At 29.8% G+C, this 24,100-nt stretch overlaps 4 protein-coding genes across 8 annotated transcripts; 3 read left to right on the top strand and 1 right to left on the bottom strand.

The window, feature by feature from the left end:
- Positions 1-193: 193 nt before the first annotated feature.
- Positions 194-1,160, bottom strand: LOC119601109 (fibrous sheath CABYR-binding protein). Its single transcript, XM_037951859.1, has one exon. It carries the CDS (start codon positions 1,031-1,033, stop codon positions 395-397), a length of 639 nt encoding a protein of 212 aa, XP_037807787.1. The 5' UTR covers positions 1,034-1,160; the 3' UTR covers positions 194-394.
- A 792-nt stretch (positions 1,161-1,952) lies between these two features.
- LOC119601113 (early nodulin-75) lies at positions 1,953-2,889 on the top strand. Its single transcript, XM_037951864.1, has one exon. The coding sequence runs from the start codon at positions 2,062-2,064 to the stop codon at positions 2,746-2,748; it is 687 nt and encodes a 228-aa protein (XP_037807792.1). The 5' UTR covers positions 1,953-2,061; the 3' UTR covers positions 2,749-2,889.
- A 3,571-nt stretch (positions 2,890-6,460) lies between these two features.
- On the top strand, positions 6,461-12,698 carry LOC119601112 (cationic amino acid transporter 2). 3 transcript variants are annotated; one of them, XM_037951861.1, is made up of 5 exons: positions 6,461-6,700; positions 9,929-10,296; positions 10,744-11,004; positions 11,118-11,903; positions 11,984-12,698. In XM_037951861.1, the coding sequence occupies exons 1-5, from the start codon at positions 6,675-6,677 to the stop codon at positions 12,436-12,438; spliced, it is 1,896 nt and encodes a 631-aa protein (XP_037807789.1). In that variant the 5' UTR covers positions 6,461-6,674; the 3' UTR covers positions 12,439-12,698. The 3 variants fall into 3 exon arrangements, with proteins under 3 accessions (XP_037807789.1, XP_037807790.1, XP_037807791.1); XM_037951862.1 differs by lacking the exon at positions 6,461-6,700 and adding an exon at positions 7,493-7,665 and having other exon boundaries at positions 11,984-12,694; XM_037951863.1 differs by lacking the exon at positions 6,461-6,700 and adding an exon at positions 9,416-9,488.
- A 2,183-nt stretch (positions 12,699-14,881) lies between these two features.
- Positions 14,882-23,929, top strand: LOC119601089 (cationic amino acid transporter 2). Of its 3 annotated transcripts, XM_037951816.1 has the most exons (9): positions 14,888-15,014; positions 16,475-16,692; positions 19,222-19,471; positions 19,558-19,842; positions 19,900-20,004; positions 20,074-20,607; positions 20,670-21,044; positions 21,108-21,383; positions 21,528-23,929. In XM_037951816.1, exons 3-9 carry the CDS (start codon positions 19,231-19,233, stop codon positions 23,042-23,044), a joined length of 3,333 nt encoding a protein of 1,110 aa, XP_037807744.1. In that variant the 5' UTR covers positions 14,888-15,014; positions 16,475-16,692; positions 19,222-19,230; the 3' UTR covers positions 23,045-23,929. The 3 variants fall into 3 exon arrangements, with proteins under 3 accessions (XP_037807743.1, XP_037807744.1, XP_037807745.1); XM_037951815.1 differs by lacking the exon at positions 16,475-16,692 and having other exon boundaries at positions 14,882-15,014; positions 21,528-23,928; XM_037951817.1 differs by lacking the exon at positions 14,888-15,014 and having other exon boundaries at positions 16,624-16,692; positions 23,569-23,846.
- Positions 23,930-24,100: the final 171 nt, after the last annotated feature.

Below are 24,100 nucleotides of genomic sequence, written 5' to 3'. Positions count from 1 at the left end.
GTTATCATGTCCGTCTATCTGTCTTTATATTTTGAAAATAATTCGATGATATTTGGTACACGTAGTACACTCTTGACTCTTGTTCCCTCTTTGTTCACTTAAATACATAAAAATATGTTAATTATAAAGCAATCGCTATTACATTTATCATAAATTAATATATCATAAAGATATTAAATGAAATAACACATGATTTCGTATTTAATTCGTTTCTCTCTTAAGATTTATTAACAGCACATTTTGTATAATTTGTTTTTATATGTCTATGAGTTAATTGGAAGGATTTGCTAGAATATATTGTTTTTGTGGTTTGAACATAAACAAACTGACTAATTTAATAAATTGACTAAATATCTTTGGTTTTTTTTTTCTAACCAAACACTCTCATTTTGTTTTACCAAGCTTGATATTGAGCAGTGTAAGCGAAAGGTTGGTTTAGAAGATAGTATTGTTGAGACTGGGCAGTGTAAGGGGTGGCAAAAGGTAAAGCAACAGGTACTGAGGCAGCAGGTGCTACTACTGGAGCAGGAGCAACTACCAAACGTTGGGATTTTTTAGCTTTCTTCTTTTGGACCAAACGGGATGAAATGTTTTTCTTGTTTGATTTTCTTCTGTTGGTAAGTCTTGAGACTTGCTCTTCCTCTACAGGGGCCACAGACTCTTCTTCGGCGGGTTGGAATTCTTCAGCATCGGGATTGGGAGCAAATTCTTCGGGTGCCTCTTCTGAAGGCAATTGATCGGCAGGAGTTTCATCAAGTTCGGGAGGACCATAAGTCTCATCGGGAGGTCCATATACTTCATCGGGTTGGTTTCCTTCTTCGAAAGGAACTTCTGGTTTCAATTCATCAGCAGTAGGGTAAGGTGTTACAGCTTCTTGTCTAGCTAAAACACGTTTCTGTGGTACTGCTGGGCGTTGTCTCAAAGGCTGCAATTTCTTAGCAGCCAGACGTTGGCGATATCTGGCTGGTTCAGCAGAGCAGGCTACAATAGCCAAGACCAAGATAATCAATGAAATCTTTTTAAATTGTGCCATTATAAATGTTGTAACTTCTACAATCCTTTAGAGATAAATATATTGCTGCCTTCGCTGTTTCTAATCGTTAACTGATATGATTTCTAAAAATTCTTGTTTATTTTATACGAATATACTGAACCTTATCTATCATAAGCAGTTCATTTAAGGGAACTTTAAATAAAAATTTTATTATTTTGGCATTTCTTATTCGCATATACATATGTACGAACATAAATAGTATGAACTCTTAATATGTCCATGTGCTGTGACTGTGTTTGTATCCATAGGATGATACATACACACACACACATACATCCATGATTAATAAACAAAATTAATTATGCTATTAAATTATGTGGTGCGACACTTTGTTTTGGCTGTCATACCACTAGAATATTAATGAGAGTTACAGGCTATAGTTCCCAAAAGCAGGTGGAAATGACGTTGCTTTAGACTTGCTTTGTACAAAGACCGCTAAAGCTTCCAATAGAAATTTATATAAAAAAATAATTATGTATCCTTTCGAAAAATATTTACTATTTTCTTCCACTGTTTAAAAAGTGTGAAAGTGTTCTTGTCAGGAACTTTAATTAATTTTAAAATTTATGAGAATTTTAAAATAATATTCTATCTATAAAGAAAAGTCTAACGGAGCCCTTGATATTATAATATATGTTCAACTAAATATTTATGGTCACGTAGAGCCCATGAGAAATAAAATTCAAAGTTGAACATTAAAAATTTAATAAGAAATAATAATGTATGCTAAAGTTAAGTTGCTTCCAAATACGATGTACTAAATGCTACTACGTTACTAGCTTACCTACTAAATGTAACCAAAATTTATTTGTCATTGACACTAGTTGGCAAAATAGTAAAGTATAAACAAATTTAATTTAATGTCAAAACAATCAATGACTAGAGGTAATTTAACATTGTAGTATAAAAGGCAAATTATTAAACCACCAGAACATCACATCACTTACAACAGACAACTAGAAAAGAACAACGACACCAGAAGCAGAGTTAGCAAAAAAATCATTAACATGGCCAAGTTTTACACAACTATTGCAATTATTGCCATTGCTTTGGCTTTGGTAGCGGCTGAACCTCCACGCTTCAGACAATCGAAACGTTTCGGCAGCTTGAAAACACAAAACAATAGGAAATTTTTGGCTCGCCAAGAACAGGCTCCAGAGGCAGCACCTTCTCCGGCACCATACCCACCAGCTGGTGTGACTCCAGAAATTCCCTTTGATTTACCAACCGAAACTGAAGCACCTGTTGCTGAACCCGCTGAAACCTACGGTCCACCAGAGCCAACACCCGATCAAACTTATGGTCCACCAGAACAAACACCCGATGAAACCTACGGTCCACCAGAGCCAACACCTGATCAAACTTATGGCCCACCCGAAGCCGAAGACGTTCCAGCAATAACTGAGCCCGATAATACCTATGGCCCACCCACAACCGATGACCAACCTGCCATCGAAGAGCCAGAAGCCGAAGAAATTCCCCAATCGGAAGGTAATTTAGTTTCCGAAAATCTTATTCAACCCAGAAATAAGAATATTCGTGCTCGTTCACGATCTGCACCAATTCGCTCCCGTGTTCCCGCTAAACGCTCACGTTCTGCTGCTTTGCGCCAGCGCAGTGCACCTGTGCAACCACGTTTTAATACTGTGGAAATTATACATTCAGAACCAGTTCTCATTTACACTTTACATTAGAAAAAGTGTTGTAACATTTAATTTACATTCAAACAATTGCAGAACCAAATATTACGAGTATCCCTATTAATTACGAATTGTTAAGTTTTCAGTGTATGTTATATTTTTATAAATAAAAACAAAAAGAATATTAAAAATTTACATGTAAATTATTTTATTTTCTAATCTTTAGTACCCAAAGACAAGTTGTAATGTCTCTGGGTATATTGGACTAGGAACACTTGAAGAAAGTTCAAAATGTATGGAGAACGTTTTATTCATAAAAATCATATATTTCATATAATTTTTATAAAAGCAATTTTTAATACAAAATTTGTATTATAAACCTTGTATAAAGGTTGACCAACGGAGGTCATGATATTACGATAGCAATATAAGAAAACTTGAAAATTAATATTAAAAAAATTCCTTAAACAATAACATTAAACATTAATTACTCAATTCATATTATAAATATGTATTTGTGTTATTGTTTTAATATAAAAAAATAATAATTAATACTTAATGCATATAAGTAAGTATTCTACATAATTAAAAAAAAACAAAAATATTCCATATTTGTAAATTTTTTATAGTTAGGAAAAGTACTTCAGAACTATACGTATTAAAATAAAAATAAAACAATTCAGATGACAATCAATAATGTCAAATCGACTTAAAAGTTCAATTATGAAACGTGTCTGTCCATTGATTTTCAAAATATTGAAAAAAATCACATATATCTTGCCACCCTACAGTATATACATATCAATGTTTTGTTTGGGAATAAAAATTAAATAAAAAAAAAAATCAAAATGAATTAGATGGCGTTATAAACAAATAGAGGCCAGTGAACATTCAGACATCGTTGAACTCTATAGACAAAATAAATATTAGTATGCACAACTAAAAACAAAAGACATTTGTTGGAAATAAAAAAAATATATTATTCACCCAGTAAAGCATTTTGTAGAATTAAATAAATAAAAATTAGTGAGAATGATATATTCGAACCGAATCTTATACACCTTCAACAAGACACACCGATTTGTGTACATAATAACATCTATCTGGTAAATTTAATTTGATATTTATATTTCTCGAGACTTATACATACTTGCTTTTAAAATAAAGTTAGACGAAAAGACAGCAAGATCTTCCTAAAATTTCAACCAATATTTTGATGTGTTACATACGGCATGATAAAATCATTATACTTTCTATAGGGTGCATATAAAAATAAATATAATATTGATACATATTTACAATTTATGTATTTTAATGAAGATTCACACAATTACCCAAAATAAATAATATACATAATACTTATTAAAAAAATTATGAATCGTTTAAGTGGGCAGTTATTAAAAAGAAAAAAAAAACGTGTTATAAAAGGTATTAATTGTATATTTGAACAATTATTACGAAATACTAAGTTCTTCAAAAGATTATAAGAAAAACAAAACTAACAAAATATGACATCACTTAAACAATTATTGATTTTAATAAGCCTTTTGATTCTAAGTCATGCGGAACCAGTGAATTTAAAAAGAAATTAGTTTTAAAAGATTAGTTAGACAAGAACAAGCTCCACATCCAGGATTTAGACCGGAAATACCCTTCTGAGTTGCCTACTACAACAGTGAACAATGATCGGACGTCAACAACAACGACACCTATACAATTTACAAATGATGAAACCACTAGTAAAATATTCATTTTAAAGAAATTGTATTTACTACCGTCAGTCCCGATTTAATATATTTGCCACCTCTGTTTCCACAAAACTCTCAAAATGGGTATGAACCTGGTATAGACATGGACGAGAACTACAACAACTCTTCCCAAGTGGTACAGCTGGAATTACAAGACACACTTGAGTTTGAGAATTCAAAAACAAAAATCTATAGCTAAAAAGGCCGTTTGTCGCTATTTGCCAAAAAAGTTAAAAAACCCATAAAATAGAAGAAACAATTTGCAAAAAAATAAGTATAATGTTGTTAAATTTCTGCTAATAAAATAATAGCACGTGTTTTGAATGTTAAAAAACTTGTTTTAATTATTGATGGATGTAAGGATCGAATTCTAAAAACGACTAAAATTTTTATGTTAATATTATTGAAGTCAAATTATGTACATGTTACTATAAGTATTAACATTTCACTACTCCCTAAAAGGGACATCCCTCATATAACAAGCCTGAGTTAAAAATTGCTGCAGGTCTGTTTCAGTACTTCCATGGAGTAAATTCTACCAAAGAATATTTAATACATAGAATGTGCATCTCATACAAGATACATTTTCAATAGCGGGTCGTAATACATAAAGAATATGTGTAAATCATAACAACCCGCACGTCGAGTTGCGTATTCTTGTAAAAAATATTCTATAATTGCACTTTTTTCGCTTCTTTTGAACATGTTTTTTGCTGGGTAAGAGAGTCAATAGTTTTGGTATTTATTCAATCATTGTGAAAGATATCTTGCAAATGTTTATGTGAATAGATATATTCAATATAGTTTTTTAATTGAACTGCCTAAAAACAGGCTACAGAATTTTTCACACCAGTTTCAATGGTCAGCTTTAACTTAAAGCTATTATAGCTAATCATACATACATACATATGTGTGCACATACATATATAGATGGGAAACAGAAATATACAAATTCATATGAACCCAACAGTTCGGCCGGACAGTCCCGAACTACATATTTAAGCTACCAGTTAAGATTACCCCTAACCATTGACTGCCCAGCATAGCAGCTATTTTAGCCTGTGCTTGTGCTACGAGGTAGTTAATTGTCACTCTATAAATTAGAATTCTAATCCAAAGGAGTAAATGTACGGCAATGAACATTTTTTGTTCGTTTTTTGTTTTTTAAGTGTCCACTCTCTAGATTACTTGGCTACTGTAAAGTGACGACTATATCCGTTCTCGCTTACAAAGGGGATACTAATGTGACAACTGTCTTCACTATCGTTTACAATGAGTACATTTGAGACGAAAGACGAATTATAGCCAAACAGGTGGTTAGACGTTGGTGGTGATGACTATATTTTTCTGAAGTATTGACTCCTTGTCGAACTGTTGGGTACATATATACGAATGTATTAAATTAGTCTACATATTTTATGAATAAATGTTTTAATATAATAATGTTTAAAACTGTATTTAATTAAATTTTTTATTTTGGTAATAGTTCTGAAATTAAAAGTACTGTATGTACATATATACTATTATTTCTACAAATACTTTTTTTCAATAATTCGATTCCCCTCTTTCTTAATGGTTTGGCAACTACAAATATAAACGTACACTAATAATGTACCTATAGAAACGTTTATTGCTGATGCAATAAACGCAAGACGTTCATCATTTAGGCGAAAACAAAAAACCATGAGAACTCCAAGAAGAAGAAAATTAACCCTGAAGAGAAAAAGTAAATGATGGAGAAGGGTTACCACACTGAAATAAAAATAAAAATACCTAGAAAGATACCAGGTAAATTCAATATTGCTTGTAGCTAAGACAAGTAATAAAACATTTATTTTATAAACAAAAAATAATAAAATTTGCCATGGTAACTCTATTCTTAAATACTCTTTCAGGTTTAGACTCTTAAATCTGAGTAAATGAGTAGTAAATTATTAGGTTTCTCTTTTAAGCCAAAATATCTCCCGTCGTGCCCACAACAGCTGTCAGCAAAAAAAAACGTGTATCTAAAAGATACCAAACAGTTCTTTATTAATACCATAAACGTTCGGTCATTCGTATCTAAATAAAGTTTCATTAACATTTACCGGTGCATAATGCCGCGTGTTTTCCTATAACAATTTTAACTTCATCAAAAAAAAACTAAAAACAATTTATTTACACATCTAATTAAGGCCTTTTAAATATTTCTTCAACTTGTGATATTAAATAATACTAAAAGAATAGTTTAAAATGGAAGATTTTTTACAAAATAATGGGTAAGAAATTGTTTAAAATACAAAAAATATAATGTGTGTTTGTGAATGTGAATTTTTTATCTAAAAAAGTTTCTGCCACAATTTATACAAAACTAATTTGAACTCATGTGACGTATTTATTTTTAAAATAGCAACAATAAATACAAGTATTTGTTTATATTTAGTTTACGTGTACATACATACATATATACATATGTATGTTCATTGTTAGATATTTTATTGACTTTTATTTTTTTACTTCGCTTATGACTAGATATCTATCTATATACTGCGTCCAAACAATATCTGGTTTTATTATTATGGATTGCAAATTAATTTCCTAGAAATAATTTAAACAAAAATTAAAAATCTATATAATTCAGTTAATTTTAAATTAGAATTTTGACAATATTTAACTACACAGACATTTTTAGCGGGAGCTATTTTTCTATCTACATTAGGATGGCCTAATTTTTTATCCTCTGAAAATATTTCTAAATGTTCTTTTCATAACTTCTTAAAAGTGTAATGAAAATGTCAGAAGTACAATTTCAGATGATTATTTCAATAAGGAAATGAATTTCAAATTGTACAAAATGGGTCATTGGTGTACTTTTGAGGATTCAATTGTACCAAAAAAAGTACAATTGTACCAATTTTACCAACCCTGTCATGTCTTAAATGCTCTTTCAGCTATTGGCTCTTAATTCTAAGGAAATGAGTAGTCAATTGTTCCGTTTCTCTTTTCAGTCAAAATATCTCAAGTCGTGCCAACAACAGCTGTTAGCCAAAAACGTGTATCTTAAAGATACCAAACAGTTCTTTATGATTTCCATAAACGTTTGCCGGTGCATAATGTCGAGTGTTTTTCTATACAATTTTAACTTCATCTAAGAAACTATCAATTTTATACATTTCTTCAAGTTGTGATATTAAATAAAACCAGAAAAATATTTTAAAATGGAAGATTTTTTACAAAATAATGGGTATAAAAAATTTTTAAAATAAAATTAATAAAAAAAATGTGTGCATGTAAAATTTTTATCTAAAAATTGTTTCTACCACATTTCATACAAAATTAATTTGAACTCATGTTACGTTTTTATTTTAAAACAAATAAGAAAGTATAGTCGGGCGTGGCCGACCATATAATACCCTACCCCATTTATGAATATTAAACGTGATTTATTTTTCATAATAAAGTATTTATCTTCGATACATTTAAATAATTTATGGGCGAAAAACTAATTTTCAGAAATATGGGGGCTAGGGGAAAATACAGACCAATCCCGATAATATGTTGTGATTAGATTTATATTTATTTCTGCTGAAATTCATCGCGATATTAGTGTTTGTATGTGAATTTTGAACATTCAAGTCATTTTCTGAAGGGGACTTTGTATGGGAGCTAGGGTCAAATGGGGTCCGGTCTTTATGAAATTTAGCAAGGTCATCAATAAACTTATTTTTTCCGGTTTTTATCGAGCTACAGGTTTATTTAACATAATTATGAGCACAAAGACCCTTTTCGGGGGGTTCTGTTGTATGAGGGCTAGGTGAAATAATGAGCCGATTTTCAATAGGCTTCGTCCTAGGCCCAAAAGCAGCTCTTGTACCAAATTTCATTCAATTATATTGAAAATTGCGACCTGTACCTTGCGCACAAGGTTTATATGGACAGTATGCATGCCAGACGGACGGACAGATGGACATAGCTTAATCAACTCAGAAAGTGATTATGAGCCGATTGGTATACTTTAAGGTGGGTATATTTTTGTGTTCTTCAGCACAAACCTAATATAGCCTCCCCACTAATGCGGTGTAGGGTATAAATAGCAACAATAAATAAATAAAAGTATTTATTTATATTTAGTTTTCATGTACGTTTTTTATTGATTTTTATTTTTACTTTTTCCCTTGACTAGATATCTATCTCTGCGACAAAAAATTTATATAAATCACTTTCCTAGAAATAAAAAATAGAAAAACTTAAACAAAACTCTTAAATATTTCTTTAAAAGCTAGTTGAATGAAATTGTTATATTTAGAGTCGAAATTTAAGAAATTTTAGATTTATTTTCCATCTATATGTTTTTTATGCATTTTATTTGAAATGTACTCTTCGCATGCAATTCAAGAGAAACATTTTCAAAGTGGTTTACGGAAAATATATATAAATATGTTGTGGTTTTTATTTAGCTCTAGCAGTTAAGAATATCGGCTCTGATTTAAATCAATTCGAATGGTAATCCCGTCCATACTGTGTTTACGTTTTTTTTGATAAGATGGATACTTTGATAAGTAATAACGATCACATTTATGAAAAAAGCTCAACTTTGTTCTAAAAAACATGAGCAAACTTTAGAAAAGCTTTCAGTGAGTTTGGTTTAAATCAGTAATTGTATGCCTCAATTGCCAAAACGATTAACTCTCTTTAAACAAAGTAAATATGAGAAAAAATAGGCAATAATGTAAAAAACAATGAAATAATACCTATTTTAAAAATAATATGTATTCTTCATTTAACTAAATATACAATTATATAATAAATATGTAACTGAAATGCAGAAATACATCAATATAAGAATTTGGAGTTAATCGTTTTGTCATGCAAAGCATATAATTCAACTTCACCTCGAACGTAAGTAAGTTTAGATTGAAGATTCAATGAAATAAATTCAACACTGTTTTGAGCGTCAATTGTATTTAAAGAAAAATCCCTTTAAATTTCAGTTCAGTTCTTTTTCTAGTGCGCGTAAACAAAATATAGTCTAAAAATTAAAAGTAATAAATAAAACAATTTAACAAGGTAAAGAACTTTTGGAATTAAAAAAAAATAAAATTTACTAATTATGGCAGTGACATAATTTTATATAAAATATATTTCACTATTAAACTAAATATGAATATTGAAGAAAAAACGCTGACATATGTTTTTTTTTAACATTTTCACATATTAACAAGAAAGTGTAAATTAAACACATTATTCGGTGCTAAACATTTTCTTAAAGACTGTAAACAATTAATTAAACAATTGTAAAAACAAAACTTGTGATCGAAAAATTCTGATATGAGAAACATGTATGTTTTATTTCGCCGCTCTAATAAACGAAATGATGAACTGCAATACAATAAAGACGTGATAATATGTTTATTTATTTAATTTTACAAATATTTTATAATAAAGTTAAACGGTTATTTAACACTATTTAATTGTGTGTGTTTGCTTGGTTTTGAACTTCATTTTAGGATGCGTTTTCCCGGATTTAAAAGTATATATCAGACGTTAAGTCGTAAGAAACCTATAGAAGACTCAAGTGAATCTAAATTGGCAAAAGTTCTATCGGCCTTTGATCTGACGACTTTGGGCATTGGGTCTACACTCGGTGTTGGTGTCTATGTATTGGCTGGACAAGTGGCAAAAATATATGCTGGTCCTGCTGTAATTTTCAGTTTTCTTATTGCAGCTATTGCCTCAATTTTTGCCGGCTTATGTTATGCTGAGTTTGGCGCACGTGTGCCTAGAGCAGGTTCCGCTTATGTCTACAGTTATGTTACTATTGGAGAGTTCATTGCTTTCATAATTGGTTGGAATTTGATACTTGAATATGCAATAGGTAAGTTAAGTCCCATAAAAAATGTAGACGTTTATTTAATTCCTAAAATGAAATAAACTTGAAGCCTTTTGTTGCAAAATGTTTGTATTTATTAATTTATATACAAACATAGCCACTATCTTCATATGTATGTGTTAGATCAATCAATATTAAATTATTTGAATTGAAATAATTTCTTACGAATGTACTAAACATTTATTTTACTTCTCTGTATAACGCACAATGAATTCTTTCTGTCTTGTAAAATTGAGATTAAATTATGGCATCTTTTTTTGAGTGTCCAACATTTAATTGAGTTGATTGATTTATATGATTTTTAATTAATGTTTGGACAATTTGTTTTATTAATAAACAAAACCATGTGCCAAGCTCGCTTTTGTATAGAAATTTCATTCGGCATTTCACATGTCCATGTCTGTATGAATCTAATCTTTGATACCCTTCCAGGTTCGGCTAGTGTTGTTAAAGGTTTAAGTGCGTATTTGGATAATCTGTGCGGTCATGCTATGGAGAATTTTTTGAGTGAAAACTTGCCAATGAATATAGATGGCCTCAATGAATATCCCGATATTTTCGCTTTTGGAGTCACCATTATATTTGCATGGGCTATAGCCATGGGAGCAAAGGAATCTACACGCCTCAACACAGTATTTACGCTACTCAATTTAAGTGTGGTTTTATTTGTCATTGGAGCAGGTCTTTTCAAAGGTATGTAATGGAATAAAACCCAGGATATTTTATTAAATTTAAATCCTAAAGAATTTTCCAATTCTAATAGGAACATTAATCTAATTGCAACTAATTATTTTGTACGGTTTTAGTATCAAGCAGCAATTGGGCTCTACCCAAATCTTCAGTACCTGAGGGTTATGGTGACGGTGGATTTGCGCCGTATGGTTTTGCCGGCATTATAAGAGGTGCTGCAATATGTTTCTATGGTTTCATTGGTTTTGATTGTATTGCTACTGCTGGCGAAGAAGCTAAAAATCCTAAGAAATCCATACCATTTGCTGTTATCACCTCTCTGGCTATGGTCTTCCTGGCATACTTTGGTATTTCTACGGTTCTAACCATGATGTTACCCTACTATGAACAAGATGAAAGTGCACCTTTGGTGCATGTTTTCAGTATGTATGGCTGGACATTTGCCAAGTATGTTGTCTCGATAGGAGCTATTTGCGCCATGTGTACCAGTCTTATGGGTTCCATGTTCCCATTGCCCCGTATTGTCTATGCCATGGCAAATGACGGTTTACTATTCAAATTCATGGGAGAAATTAGTTCAAAACACAAAACACCTTTAAATAGTACTTTGCTGACGGGATTCCTAACGGGGGCATTCGCAGCCATATTTAACTTGAAACAGTTGATGAACATGATGTCTATAGGAACATTTTTGGCCTACTCCATGGTGGCTGCATGTGTACTGATTCTACGCTACGAAAGTGATGAGAGAAGAGATAGTCGTCACTTAGCAAATGGTCGTGCATTAATAGAAAACAATGATAATCACTGCAGTCTCTTGAAAATGCTATTTAATACGCCAAAGTCCATAGTACCCACAAAGAAGACAGCCAGAATTGTAACCATCATGATATGTTTATATGGTAAGTGAATTAAATTCTCAAAATAAAAAAAAAAAAATAAAACTTAAAAACATATTAATCTTCCTATTCTTTTATTGCAGTACTTCAGTGCATTTTATTAACCCAAGTATTGACTACATTTGAAGAAAACTTCTCCCAGGTTTCAATTGTTAACATTATCAAACTCGCATTGACTGTGATGTCGCTATTTATTACATTATTTATAATATCACGCCAACCAGTTGCAACCTCATCTCTTGCATTTAAGGTTCCCTTTGTTCCATGGGTTCCAGGATTTTCATTGCTTATCAACATTTATCTTATGATCAAATTGGATATTATGACTTGGGTCAGATTTAGTATTTGGATTGCTATAGGCTTAGTTATATTCTTCGCCTACAGTATTCGTAACAGCACTTTACGGCGTCGAGAATTAAAGATTTTGGCCGACTCAGAATCTCGTGGAAGAAGTGAAACAAATTCGATTTCATCTCTACAGCATGACGAAAGTTTTAGCACACAAGTTCCTCTGATGGTGATGCAAAACACAAATTAATTGTACTTTTAACGAATATTCAATTTAAGCATTAATTTAACCGCATTCGGTTCGGAAGCTAATTTTCACTCACAAATGTACTTAAATGCATTCAAAATCACTACCAAATGATAATATTTATGTGACGGAAACATATTCTGCACTTTTTATATTTTGTTTTACTTTACATGAATACTTTCGTATACAATATTAATTTTTATAATTATATTAGTTATTAGTAAAATTAGTAATAAACTATAAAGACGAATATATTTATTTTCAAAAAAAACTTGTTTAATTTATTAATTTCAAGAGAATTTATTAAAATCTACTTCCCTATAGTAAACCTATACTATCATCCAAATTATTATGTCAGGTCCCGATATTCTTATAACAGCTTTCATACAACGAAACCTTGGTTAAAACAGAACTAATTTTCTGAGTTTGTGGAAAACAATTTCATACAGTTTTCCTATAAGGATCAATTGCATAAGGAATTAATATATTTAAAGAAACTGGAAGGAATCTGCAATTCAAATCGGTGAATGTTATAATGTCATAAAAATTAAATACATATTTTAAATTTCAAACAAGTAAGAAAGTATAGTCGGGCGTGACCGACCATATGATACCCTACACCAGTTATGAATATTAAACGTGATTTATTTTTCATAATAAAGCATTTATCTTCAATATTACCTTGTTCCGATACATTTAAGCAATTTATGGATGAAAAACTAATTTTCTGAAATATGGACCAAGCCCGATAAAGTTTTGTGAATATATTTATATAACATTTATTTGTGCTGAATTTCATAGCGATATTTGTGTTTATAAGTCAATTTTGGACATTCAAGTAATTTTCTAAAGGGGACTTTGTATGGGAGCTAGGGTCAAATGAGGCCCAATCTTTATGAAATTTTGAAAGGCCATCAAGGCTTGTATAAAACTTAGTTGTGCCGCTTTTTATCGATATACATGTATATTTAACATAATTATGAGCTTAGAAGCCCTTTTCGGGGGGTTCTGTTGTATGGGGGCTAGGTGAAATAATGGACCGATTTTAACCATTTTCAATGGGCTTGTGTACCAAATTTCATCCAATTATTTTGAATTGAAAATTGCGACCTGTACCTTGCGCACAAGGTTTACATGGACAGTTAGCCAGACGGACGGATGGACGAACATAGCTTAATCGATTCAGAAAACGATTTAAAGATTTGTAATTCGAATATTCTTGAGTTTTAAACAACGAAGACTTCCCAATACATAATAATATTATTCCGTATGTGTGCATATAAAAATGATTTAATAGTGGAAGAGTTTATAAAAATGTTTACATACTTTAAGGCATAATATATTAAAAGGCCAAAACAGTAAAAATCAACGATCACTTGAATTTTTCACCAAAAATGGATTTTTATATGGAAAACATAAAATCGGCTGTAGATCCTTAAATAACGTTCCAATTGAGAAAACAATGAAAATCTCTAATCACTTGAATTTTTCATCAAAAATGGATTTTTATATGGAAAACATAAAATTGGCTGTAGATCCTTAAATAACGTTCTAATTGAGAAAACAGTGAAAATTTGTGATCACTTTAATTTATCATCAAAAATGGATTTTTTTATGAAAAACATAAAATCGGCTGTAGATCCTTAAATATCGCTCTAATTAAGAAAACAGTGAAAATCTGTGATCACTTGAATTTTTCATTGAAAATGGATTTTTATATGGAAAACATAAAATCAGCTGTAGTTCCTTAAATAACGCTCTAATTGAGAAAAAAGTGAAAATTTATGATCATTTGAATTTTCATTAAAAATTTGTTTTTAATATGGAAAACATAAAATCAGCTGTAGATCCTTAAATAACGCTCCAATTAAGAAAACAGTGAACATTTGTGATCACTTTAATTTTTCATTGAAAATGCATTTTTATATGGAAAACATAAAATCGGCTTTAGATCCTTAAATGACGTTCTAATGGCTCTAATTTTTTCGAATATAAGTAAATCCATATTATTAAGTTATTCATTAAATAGTGTGAATGTTTTTCAATTAACTATTGCCTCTAGTAGGTAATACATACGTAAAATATCAACATACATATGTAGGTATGTCACATGTTTTATTATTTTCTTTATATTAGTATCACAATAAAATTATAAAAAAATCTTATTACTTAGTATTAATATGGTATTTAATATTGAACATCTTTACGATAACACACTTTACGATACACTACGTATTGTAGTTTATTTGTATCATTCAAGTATTCGTAAGAGCGTTGAAATGAGTAAAAACGTAAGTTTTTTCTAAAACCGTTAAAGGTAAAAAAATATTATTATACACTTATAGGTATGTAGATATATGTATTTGTAAACATGTCGAGATATGGCTAGCGTATCTCAGGTACTTGTCGCAGTCGTTATTAAAAATTATTTAGTCTTATTTTGAAATTCGGAACAATTAGAACGTTTTTAATACGAACAAGTTATTAAGATCAGTACCTGCCGGGTCGTGTTATCGACAGTAAAACGAAAGGCGAACTTAAAAACAATATAAAGCAAAAGCAATTTCGGATAAACAAAGGTCTAACAAAAATTTCAGAAATTATGTTGTTTACATTTAGTTTTATCTTAAACACTGATAATTGACAATTAACTTATTTGAATTTATACAATTGCGATAAACGAATAATTCAACGTTCAGTTTATCTAAGAGATACTGAAGATACTGCATCAGGAACAACAACAACAAATGATCTAAATATTATTACTCATACGCTTGAGATACTTGTAGTCTTATCAGTTGTAAATTGTGTTATGATAAAAATAGTTTCTATAAGAAATAATTTAATTGAAACTGAAAAATTAACTTAAATCCACAAATACCAACATGCTAAATACAAATATATGTATTCTATTTAATATAGAAGAGACTCATGTCATCTATATAAGATGTTCCTTGTTTGACCCCTTGCATGTTTCACTGTTAAAAGGTTTATAGTCCTGGATCTTGAAATTATGTTTTTAAAAATAAATTTCATGTCCTTATTGTATTATTAGGTTTAATTATTATTTATTTTATACATATATTTTTGTTGTTGTGTATGTGTTGAAAGTGTTTAATTGTTGCTATTAGAATAACAGCAATAATTAACAAATAAATATAGACTTATTTTATTCATATTTAGTCGTAGTTGAATAGAACTTTCGTAATTTTAGAATTAAAGAAAAGTATTTTATTACATCTCATTAGTACAAACACTAGTTCACATATTAACGGCGCTCAACAGAAAAGAGGTGCATATAATAAATACTATTAACGTAAATAAAAGTACATAATAAAATAAATGTAAAAGCAGAGTAATATTATTACGCTCAGAAAAATAAATTCATCCAAAGTATATGACATTCTGGGAAAACTATTAATTCCATATACATATTTAAGAAATTAAGAAAATTTATAAAATATTTTAAAATTCGAGAATACATTGAAAAGTGTGTATATGTTTTGGAATCAAATTATATTAAATTCGAAATATTTACCTTCATATGCAAACCTATTTTCAACTAACTATTTACTTCGAGTGTAAATGAAACGAAGAAATTATTAACATTTTAATTAACGAAAACTTACTATTTACAGAGTAATATCTCTCTCTCTCTAAAAAAGATCTCTTCTAGTGTAAAGACAAAATAAAACAAAAACCCACTAAAAATAATTGTTTTTGTTTTTCATAAGTCTGATGTGTGTTCTTATCAGTATCATTGAGATACAAAAGTATTGTCTTCAAGATGCGATGAGGTTTTCTTTTCATTATTGTCATTATTTTTTTTTTTTTTGTGGATTTTTGCTGTCTACATATGCATGTATAGGCATGGATGTAGTACAAATAGGTTTGTATATAACACATACATACACACATAATTTTTAAAATAATTTGCATTCTATGTTAGTGTGTATGTATGCGTTTCTTTTATTTTATTTATTTATTATTATTTTTTTTTTTTTTGCCTGATTTCTGACTTTGACTGGATTTGATTTAGGGGAAAATCTTGGCATAAATTCCTATATTCACTTTAAACGCATTTCAAACGTTGAGCTAAATGGTTAAACTCAGTCCAAATAAATATTGAATTTAATACAAAATTTAAAAAGTGTACGTAAAACAACTGAAATTTTAAATATTTATTAGCTTTTACCAAATTGCGAAGAAAAAGTGTTATAGTTTTTTATTTATTTTTTGTTTTTTTAATTGTTAAAGGTAAGTCATACATATTTTCGATTCACACAAAGTATAATAAATAATAAAATTTAATAAATTTTTTTATTATTTATTACACTTATAGAAGTTTATATTATTGAATATCGAAAAAATAATAATAATAACTTTTATTTTTTTATTATTTAATTTCATACATATGTATTTAACATAGACAAGTACCTACAGTTTGCTTAATACTCAAAAAAAAAAAAAAAAGAAATAAACAGTTTCTTCATTTCAACTTATCTTACGAGCACTTTACTTGTTATACGTACAAAGATTTTATCAGTTGAAGCCAAAATAAAATTTGTGCTAAACTTTACCTAGACATACATACACATAATCATGCATATATACATACATATATACTATGTACTTATGTATGTACGTATAAACAATTGTTATCACGAATCTAAATACATCGTTTTTATTAAGAATATTTCTTTAATGTCCATGTAAGAAATGGTTAAAAAAAATCAAGCAGAATAAGTGTTATAATGAATAAAAGAATATTTTTAATAGAGAAATGCAATAACTGATTTTTCGGTACAATATAGGAACCCCAAAAATATCGTCTTTCGTAGAGTGAATCTTATTTGTTTCATTTGTGTTTAAAACTAAGTCTTGTAAATTTTAAGTCTAATTAAATAACGGTGGTAAAAATCGATTAAAATGTTTAAAATGTTTGAGGTAGTTTAGAAGTTAGAGTTCTAGTCTGTTAGACTGGAGATCGTGGTCTTAATGGATATAATTATAAAAACGATATTGAGTCGTAGTCATAAAAATGTATCTTATATTTATAAAACAAGTATTCATACAAAATTTGTTTTATAAATCATTCATAAATTATTATGAATAAAATTCATTAAGTTGTACCACACAAATACGATACGTCCGACTAAAAGGTATCAGGAGTTAAAAATATAATTAAGGATCAGTTGGATATGTAGAGGGGTTAAAAATGTTACAAAATTCCATTTCTAATGTTTCTTAATTTGTTATTAACAAAAATCCATTTTATTCATAATATTTTACTCATAATATTAAAACAAAGAAACGATAAAGTTATTGATCGTTTATTAGAGGAATTTTGCATGGAAATAAACGTAATAAACCATATATAAGCTATTGATAACTTTATGAATAAAGAATACGGCTTAACTAAATAGACAAATATTTAAAAATATAAGTATCTAATAGAATAATCCAAAATGTGGCTTCCAAAAAACTGATTGTAATAAACAGATGGACAGACATTTACTGCGGAAGACTTTTTTGCCAAAATGACTCGCAAACACGATATTTATTATAAATTTATGTGGTAATAGCTAAATTTTTTGTAAAAAATGCCATCATTAATTATTTTGTATTTTTAAATAAATCATTTTAATTTTCTCATTATTAATAAACGACCTTAGAAACCTTTTGCCTTCGAAATGTGGTCGCAGACTCAGCAATAAATAAAAGGTGATGGACGCAGCAGACATTTCTTAATTTCACTTGTATCTAAGTAAAATTCGCACAATTTCGTGATAAGAGATTGACGAAAAAAAAAACAATTGTACATTATAAAACACAAAAAAATGCGCATAATATATAAAAATTATGTTGGGCAGTTCATAACTTTGTTCATTAAGAGATTAAAAATATTTATTTTTAGAATCAAATTAAATGAAATTGAATGCACTTTGCATTATTGTCGGTCTGAAGTTAAGACCAAAACTAGACATCTTTAATTAAATTTAAATTAATTTGTAATCGTCTGTATGTATGTACGTACGAATGTATATGTATGTGTGTTATTGTTAGTACATTATATTATAATTCTGAAAATGAAACTAGAGCATAAAGACTGAAATCCTTAGTCTAATATTAAATCATAATTATATCAATTAATTCGCATTATAATAATTTAATTGTTAATAATACCAATAAAAAAATACTACTTAATAAAGTTGATGATTATTATGATGCTGATCATCACAATAAAGATTAGAAAGAATCATTCAAAGAAATTGAAATTGAAACGTAGTAGTACGTATTGTTATACATATTTATAAAATTATATGTATTTTAAACATGATTAAAATAGGAACAGTTTATTGGCATTGATGTTTCCTATAGAGTTCATAATTACAATTGTTTTCAATGAATCTAAAATGATGCGTAGTTACGTTCAATGAAGAGATTTAAGAAACATAAATTGTCCCATTTCATTCTTCATTTGATTTTTATCTTCTTTCATAAGTTCTTTGAACTGTATACAGGAATTTTAGAAATTGTATATTAATCTTCATACTCATAATCAAATATTAATTTTATTTCAGGTTTAAAAAAAGACAAATTTAAAAAAAAAAATTGTTTTATAAATCTTAAATAAAAAAAATTATTTGATTATGAATATGGGGGTTAATCTTAATATTGAGAATGTGGCTAAAGTTTATCATTTACTGAAACCAAGAATGTATAATAATTTAAATAATTAACATTTTTTATTAAATAATTTTTGCATTCATTATTTTATTATAGAAGTTCACAATGGTCCAACAACCCTCTTATTGGAAGGTTTTGACACGGAGAAAACAACTGTCGCAAGAGGGTGCGGATGGCGAGAGTAAATTAAATCGTGTTTTGGGTTTATATGATTTAACTGCCCTAGGTGTTGGTTCTACTTTAGGAGCTGGCGTTTATGTATTGGCAGGTCAAATTGCAAAAGATCAAGCTGGGCCCTCAGTAATGTTGTCGTTTGCCATTGCGGCCTTGGCTTCATTGTTGGCCGGTAAGTGAAATACTTTATAATTGAATTCAATAATAGAGTGGAATAATAATGTTAATGAACCCTTGGGTATCACTTTCAAATTATAGGTATATGTTATGCAGAATTTGGTGCTCGTGTGCCTAAAGCTGGCTCTGCGTATGTTTACAGTTATGTGTGTATAGGGGAATTTGCAGCTTTTGTCATTGGTTGGAATCTAATATTGGAATATATGATCGGTACTGCTAGTGTGTGCAGAGGTATAAGTCTGTATTTAGATACTCTTATCAATGATACCCTAAAAACCACATTTGCTGAAGTAGCACCGATGAATGTTTCTTTTTTGGGAAGTTATTTTGATTTCTTTGCCTGTGGCCTAGTAGCAGTCTTTGGAGGTAAGAGCAATAACAAATGATATTGTTAAATACCACAACTTAATATTTCTTTGACAGTTGCACTGGCTTTTGGCGTGGAAGCATCGGCGATCGCAAATAATTTCTGTACCTGTCTAAATTTGTTCATTTTATTATTTGTTATTATAGCTGGTTCAATAAAAGGTAATTCAATAATTACATTCCTAATGTTATATTCAAAAATTAATTTTTTATTTTAATTAACACTTGCAGCTAATTTTTCGAATTGGACAATTGATGTTGATACAGTAAATAAAACTGAAATACCACCAGATACTGACCTGGGTATGGGAGGATTTTTCCCATTTGGCTTTACTGGTACATTAAAGGGAGCTGCGACCTGTTTTTTTGGGTTCGTTGGTTTTGATTGTATCGCAACAACTGGTGAAGAAGTACAAAACCCACGCAAAAATATTCCACGCTCCATTTTGCTCTCGTTGTTAGTGATATTTTTGTGTTATTTTGGAGTTTCAACAGTGATAACTCTAATGGTGCCCTACTATTTGCAAGATCCTAATGCTCCACTTCCAAGTGCATTCAAAGTCGTTGGTTGGAATTTTGCAATGTGGCTTGTGTCTATTGGAGGGTTGATAGGGTTACTTGCCAGCTTATTTGGCGCTTTGTTTCCGTTGCCCAGAGTAATGTATTCCATGGCTCAAGATGGTCTTATGTTCAGAGTTTTTGCACAAATTCATCCAAGGTTCCGAGTCCCTGTTATAGGTTCAATTGTAGCTGCCATGTTGACAGGTACGAAAAAAACAATGAAAATGATTAAATGGAAAGAATTTGTTCAAAAGTATTATTTTTAGCTCTTATTGCTGGTTTATTCGATTTGGCTCAGTTGGTAAATCTTTTGTCAATTGGCACCTTATTAGCCTACAGCGTAGTGGCCATTTCTATAACAATATTGCGTTATATGGATAATGCCGATACTTTTGGAAAATCACAATCAAATGGAAATATTGACAGCGTAAATGGTGAGAATGGTCATAGCAATGGAAATGGCAATCATCACAGTAATGCCAACGGTAATGGTTATAATGTATCTGAAAACTCGCTATTGACTTCAAAAGGAGAACGTACCACTTTTAAGGCGGTAATGGTGCAACTCTTTAACTTCAGGCGAGAATACACTCCCAACGAACTGTCTACAATAATTGTTGGTACACTTATCACCGTATTTTGTAAGTATAATGTGAATTTTACACACTGAGAAGAAGCTTAGAAATTTCATATATAATTTTTAGGTATTCTGTCAGCCGGTATTGGTTTAATATTTATGCAAGCATACGACGCACTGATTAATAATCAAACCTGGGTATTAGTTTTACTGGTGGTGCTATGTGCACTCACTGCCTTGGTATTACTTTGTATATGTTTACAGCCGAGGGAATTGTGTACGCGAGTATTTACTGTCCCCTTTGTGCCTTTCGTACCGGCCATAAGCATATTTATAAATATTTATCTTATGTTACAATTAGATGTTATGACTTGGATTAGGTTTGGTGTATGGATGGCTATTGGTAAGTTTTTATTTGTATTTTAATTAAAATTATTGGATCTACATTAAATTTATGATAAAGCATGTCCCACGTCACTATCGAATAGACTAACCCATTTGTTTAATGCATGTCTCTACTAATTAAGGAAACTATCATTGCAACTAGGTATCCCTATGTTTGTAGCATGTTGGTGCATGTATGATATAAAAAATCCCGCTAATAGACATCCGGATAGGATAGAATTTGAAAGACTTTTAAAGCTTTCATCTCAAAATCATCAATCGAATTCCGAACAAGAATTTATAAATAATTTTAATAATGATCTTAATACGTCGACATCGACACTGATAATGCAACAGAATGAACATTCCGTTAGAAGTCTTGATGATATCTTGGATCTAAATGAAGTGGAGGAAGGCTTAAAGGAAGTAAAACATCCAAATGGTCAAATTTGTTATATCGAAGACAATAACAGTCACAAATCGCAAATATCACTACAAAAAATAGACGAAGGCAAAGATGTTAATTATGCATCCTTGCAAAATGACACTTCTGAAGAGGAAAAGTCTGTAATAGCATTGTTGGATAATGTACTAGAAAAGGAGGATGACAATTATCAACACTTACAGACATATGATCGCAAAATCAGTATAGACTCCGAAATGGGACCCAGTGTTACCAGAAGCACAACAGTAGCCACAGTACACAGCAGCAGTAACAGTGACAGTTCCGAAAATTGCACAAAAAGCCCAACGAATAGTATAGATTCAGGCATTGGGACCTATGAAGAAAAGCAAAAAATGGCCCAGGAACTGGTTGATGAAATTTTAAATAGCGAAGATCTATGGAGAGCAGTGGAGAAACACAAACAGCAACAACTGCTAAAAAAGACTATTCTCCACAAATCCAGCAATGCGATTGAATTAAATAACAATGAAGTTGACAGTTTAAACACGTCGAAACAAGAAAATGAAAAAATCATGAATGCCTTAAAAAGAGTCCAATCTGTAGAATCAGTGGTATCTTCAAACTCAGTAGATGATCCTTTACATTCCGAAAAGTTTCGCAACAAACTAAGTAAATTAATTATTAAACCACCTGAACCAAAGCCAGCCAAAGAACCCCCAAAATCCGAAGATTCCATTCAAGAAATACGACCTAAATTGAAACACTCGAAAAGTGAAGCTGATGTTAAAGCATTAGTATTGAAAGCCATAGAGGACTGTCATGTCGACATAGACAATAAAAATGATGCTGATGGGGAAGTTGGGAAATACATTCCAAAGCCCCCAAAATTTGATCCAGTATTATACAAAACTATAAATAGCATAAGTAAACCAAAGGATAGACCCAGTTTAGATAAACTATTAAAAATGGATGAATTAAGTAATGCAAATGCTCAAAAAATAGATTTACCCGAAAGAAACGAATCACAAAATAACGAATTGTCATTTAAACAAAAACTAGAGGCAATATTGAAACGGGGACCTAAGCCTCATACCGGGCCGGATATTGGAAAGATTAGGCCTAAATCCGTGGGACCCTTACAATTAACCACCGATAATCTTAATATTTCAGAAATTGATAATCAATCCAAAAACAATCTCAATAAAACATCTTCACAAATAGAGGAATCGAAAAAAGTTTCAACATCTGTAAAAATAATCCCAATTGAATTATAGCATTTTATAGTACTACGAATTCATAGGCTTATTTCTTTTTGTTTAGATGTACATATGTATGTTAATTATGGTTGTCTTTTCGCATGTACATACATAGTATATATTATGTTATATTTAAAATTTAAGTTCCTCAAAAAAAATCTAAAGTTTATTCAGTCTGAATGACATTATCCCAAATCAAACTTTTGGGACAACGCTGAAAAATTTTAAATTTGTTTCAAGCTTTTCAAAATTTTCAAATTATTACGAAATATTTTTTTATATGGAACAAACATTAGGAACCACAAAATGGATACCTCTAGAACTAAAATTTTGGAAGTGATATATTAAAACCAAGACACCCTTATGTGCACATACTTATGTATGTATGTATATCACTTCTAAACATATGTATACTTAAAAACACACATAATATAATCACTTGATTTGCATGCTGTATACTGGTATTTAAACATCTAGTCGTTAATATATTTTGTAATATATTTTATTATATTTTATATCTATTCCCTTTTTTCGTAAACTAGGTCTGTCAATTTACTTCTTTTATGGTCTTCCCAATAGCTTTAGGGACTTAAAGAGGCAACGTGTTGGTTGGCAGAAGTTAAAATACAGTGAATATTTTTAAGGTTTTAAAACTTTTTATTAAAGTTAATTTTATTAATTATAAGAATAATTAAAAAGTGAATATTTGAACAATACATACATGTGTATGTATTAATTTTTAAGAAATAGATTAAGATTAAACAATAATTACATATTTCCCAACAATGAACAGTAAATAAAAAGTATTTAAATAACGCAACAAATTTAATTTACAACAAACTATTCTAAACCGTTCAAGGTCAATTTTCATAAATATTTTTTTATAACCTATTTATTTTAATGTTTCAATAAAAAACTCAAAAGAAATTAAACATTTTAATAATTTATATTTACATACATAAACTCTTTTTTATTGTTTAAATAATTCGAAATATATGTAATTCTGAAGACGAATTAAGGTTTGGACAAACATTTTGGTACAATTTCCTTTTCCACTAACATTAAGCTTTGTAT

This window comes from Lucilia sericata, unplaced genomic scaffold (assembly GCF_015586225.1).
Source record: "Lucilia sericata isolate MDLA Ls3-8-SP2 unplaced genomic scaffold, ASM1558622v1 Contig000143F_arrow, whole genome shotgun sequence".
In the NCBI taxonomy this organism is placed as follows: domain Eukaryota; kingdom Metazoa; phylum Arthropoda; class Insecta; order Diptera; family Calliphoridae; genus Lucilia; species Lucilia sericata.
This window is presented reverse-complemented; position numbering and strand designations above follow the sequence as displayed.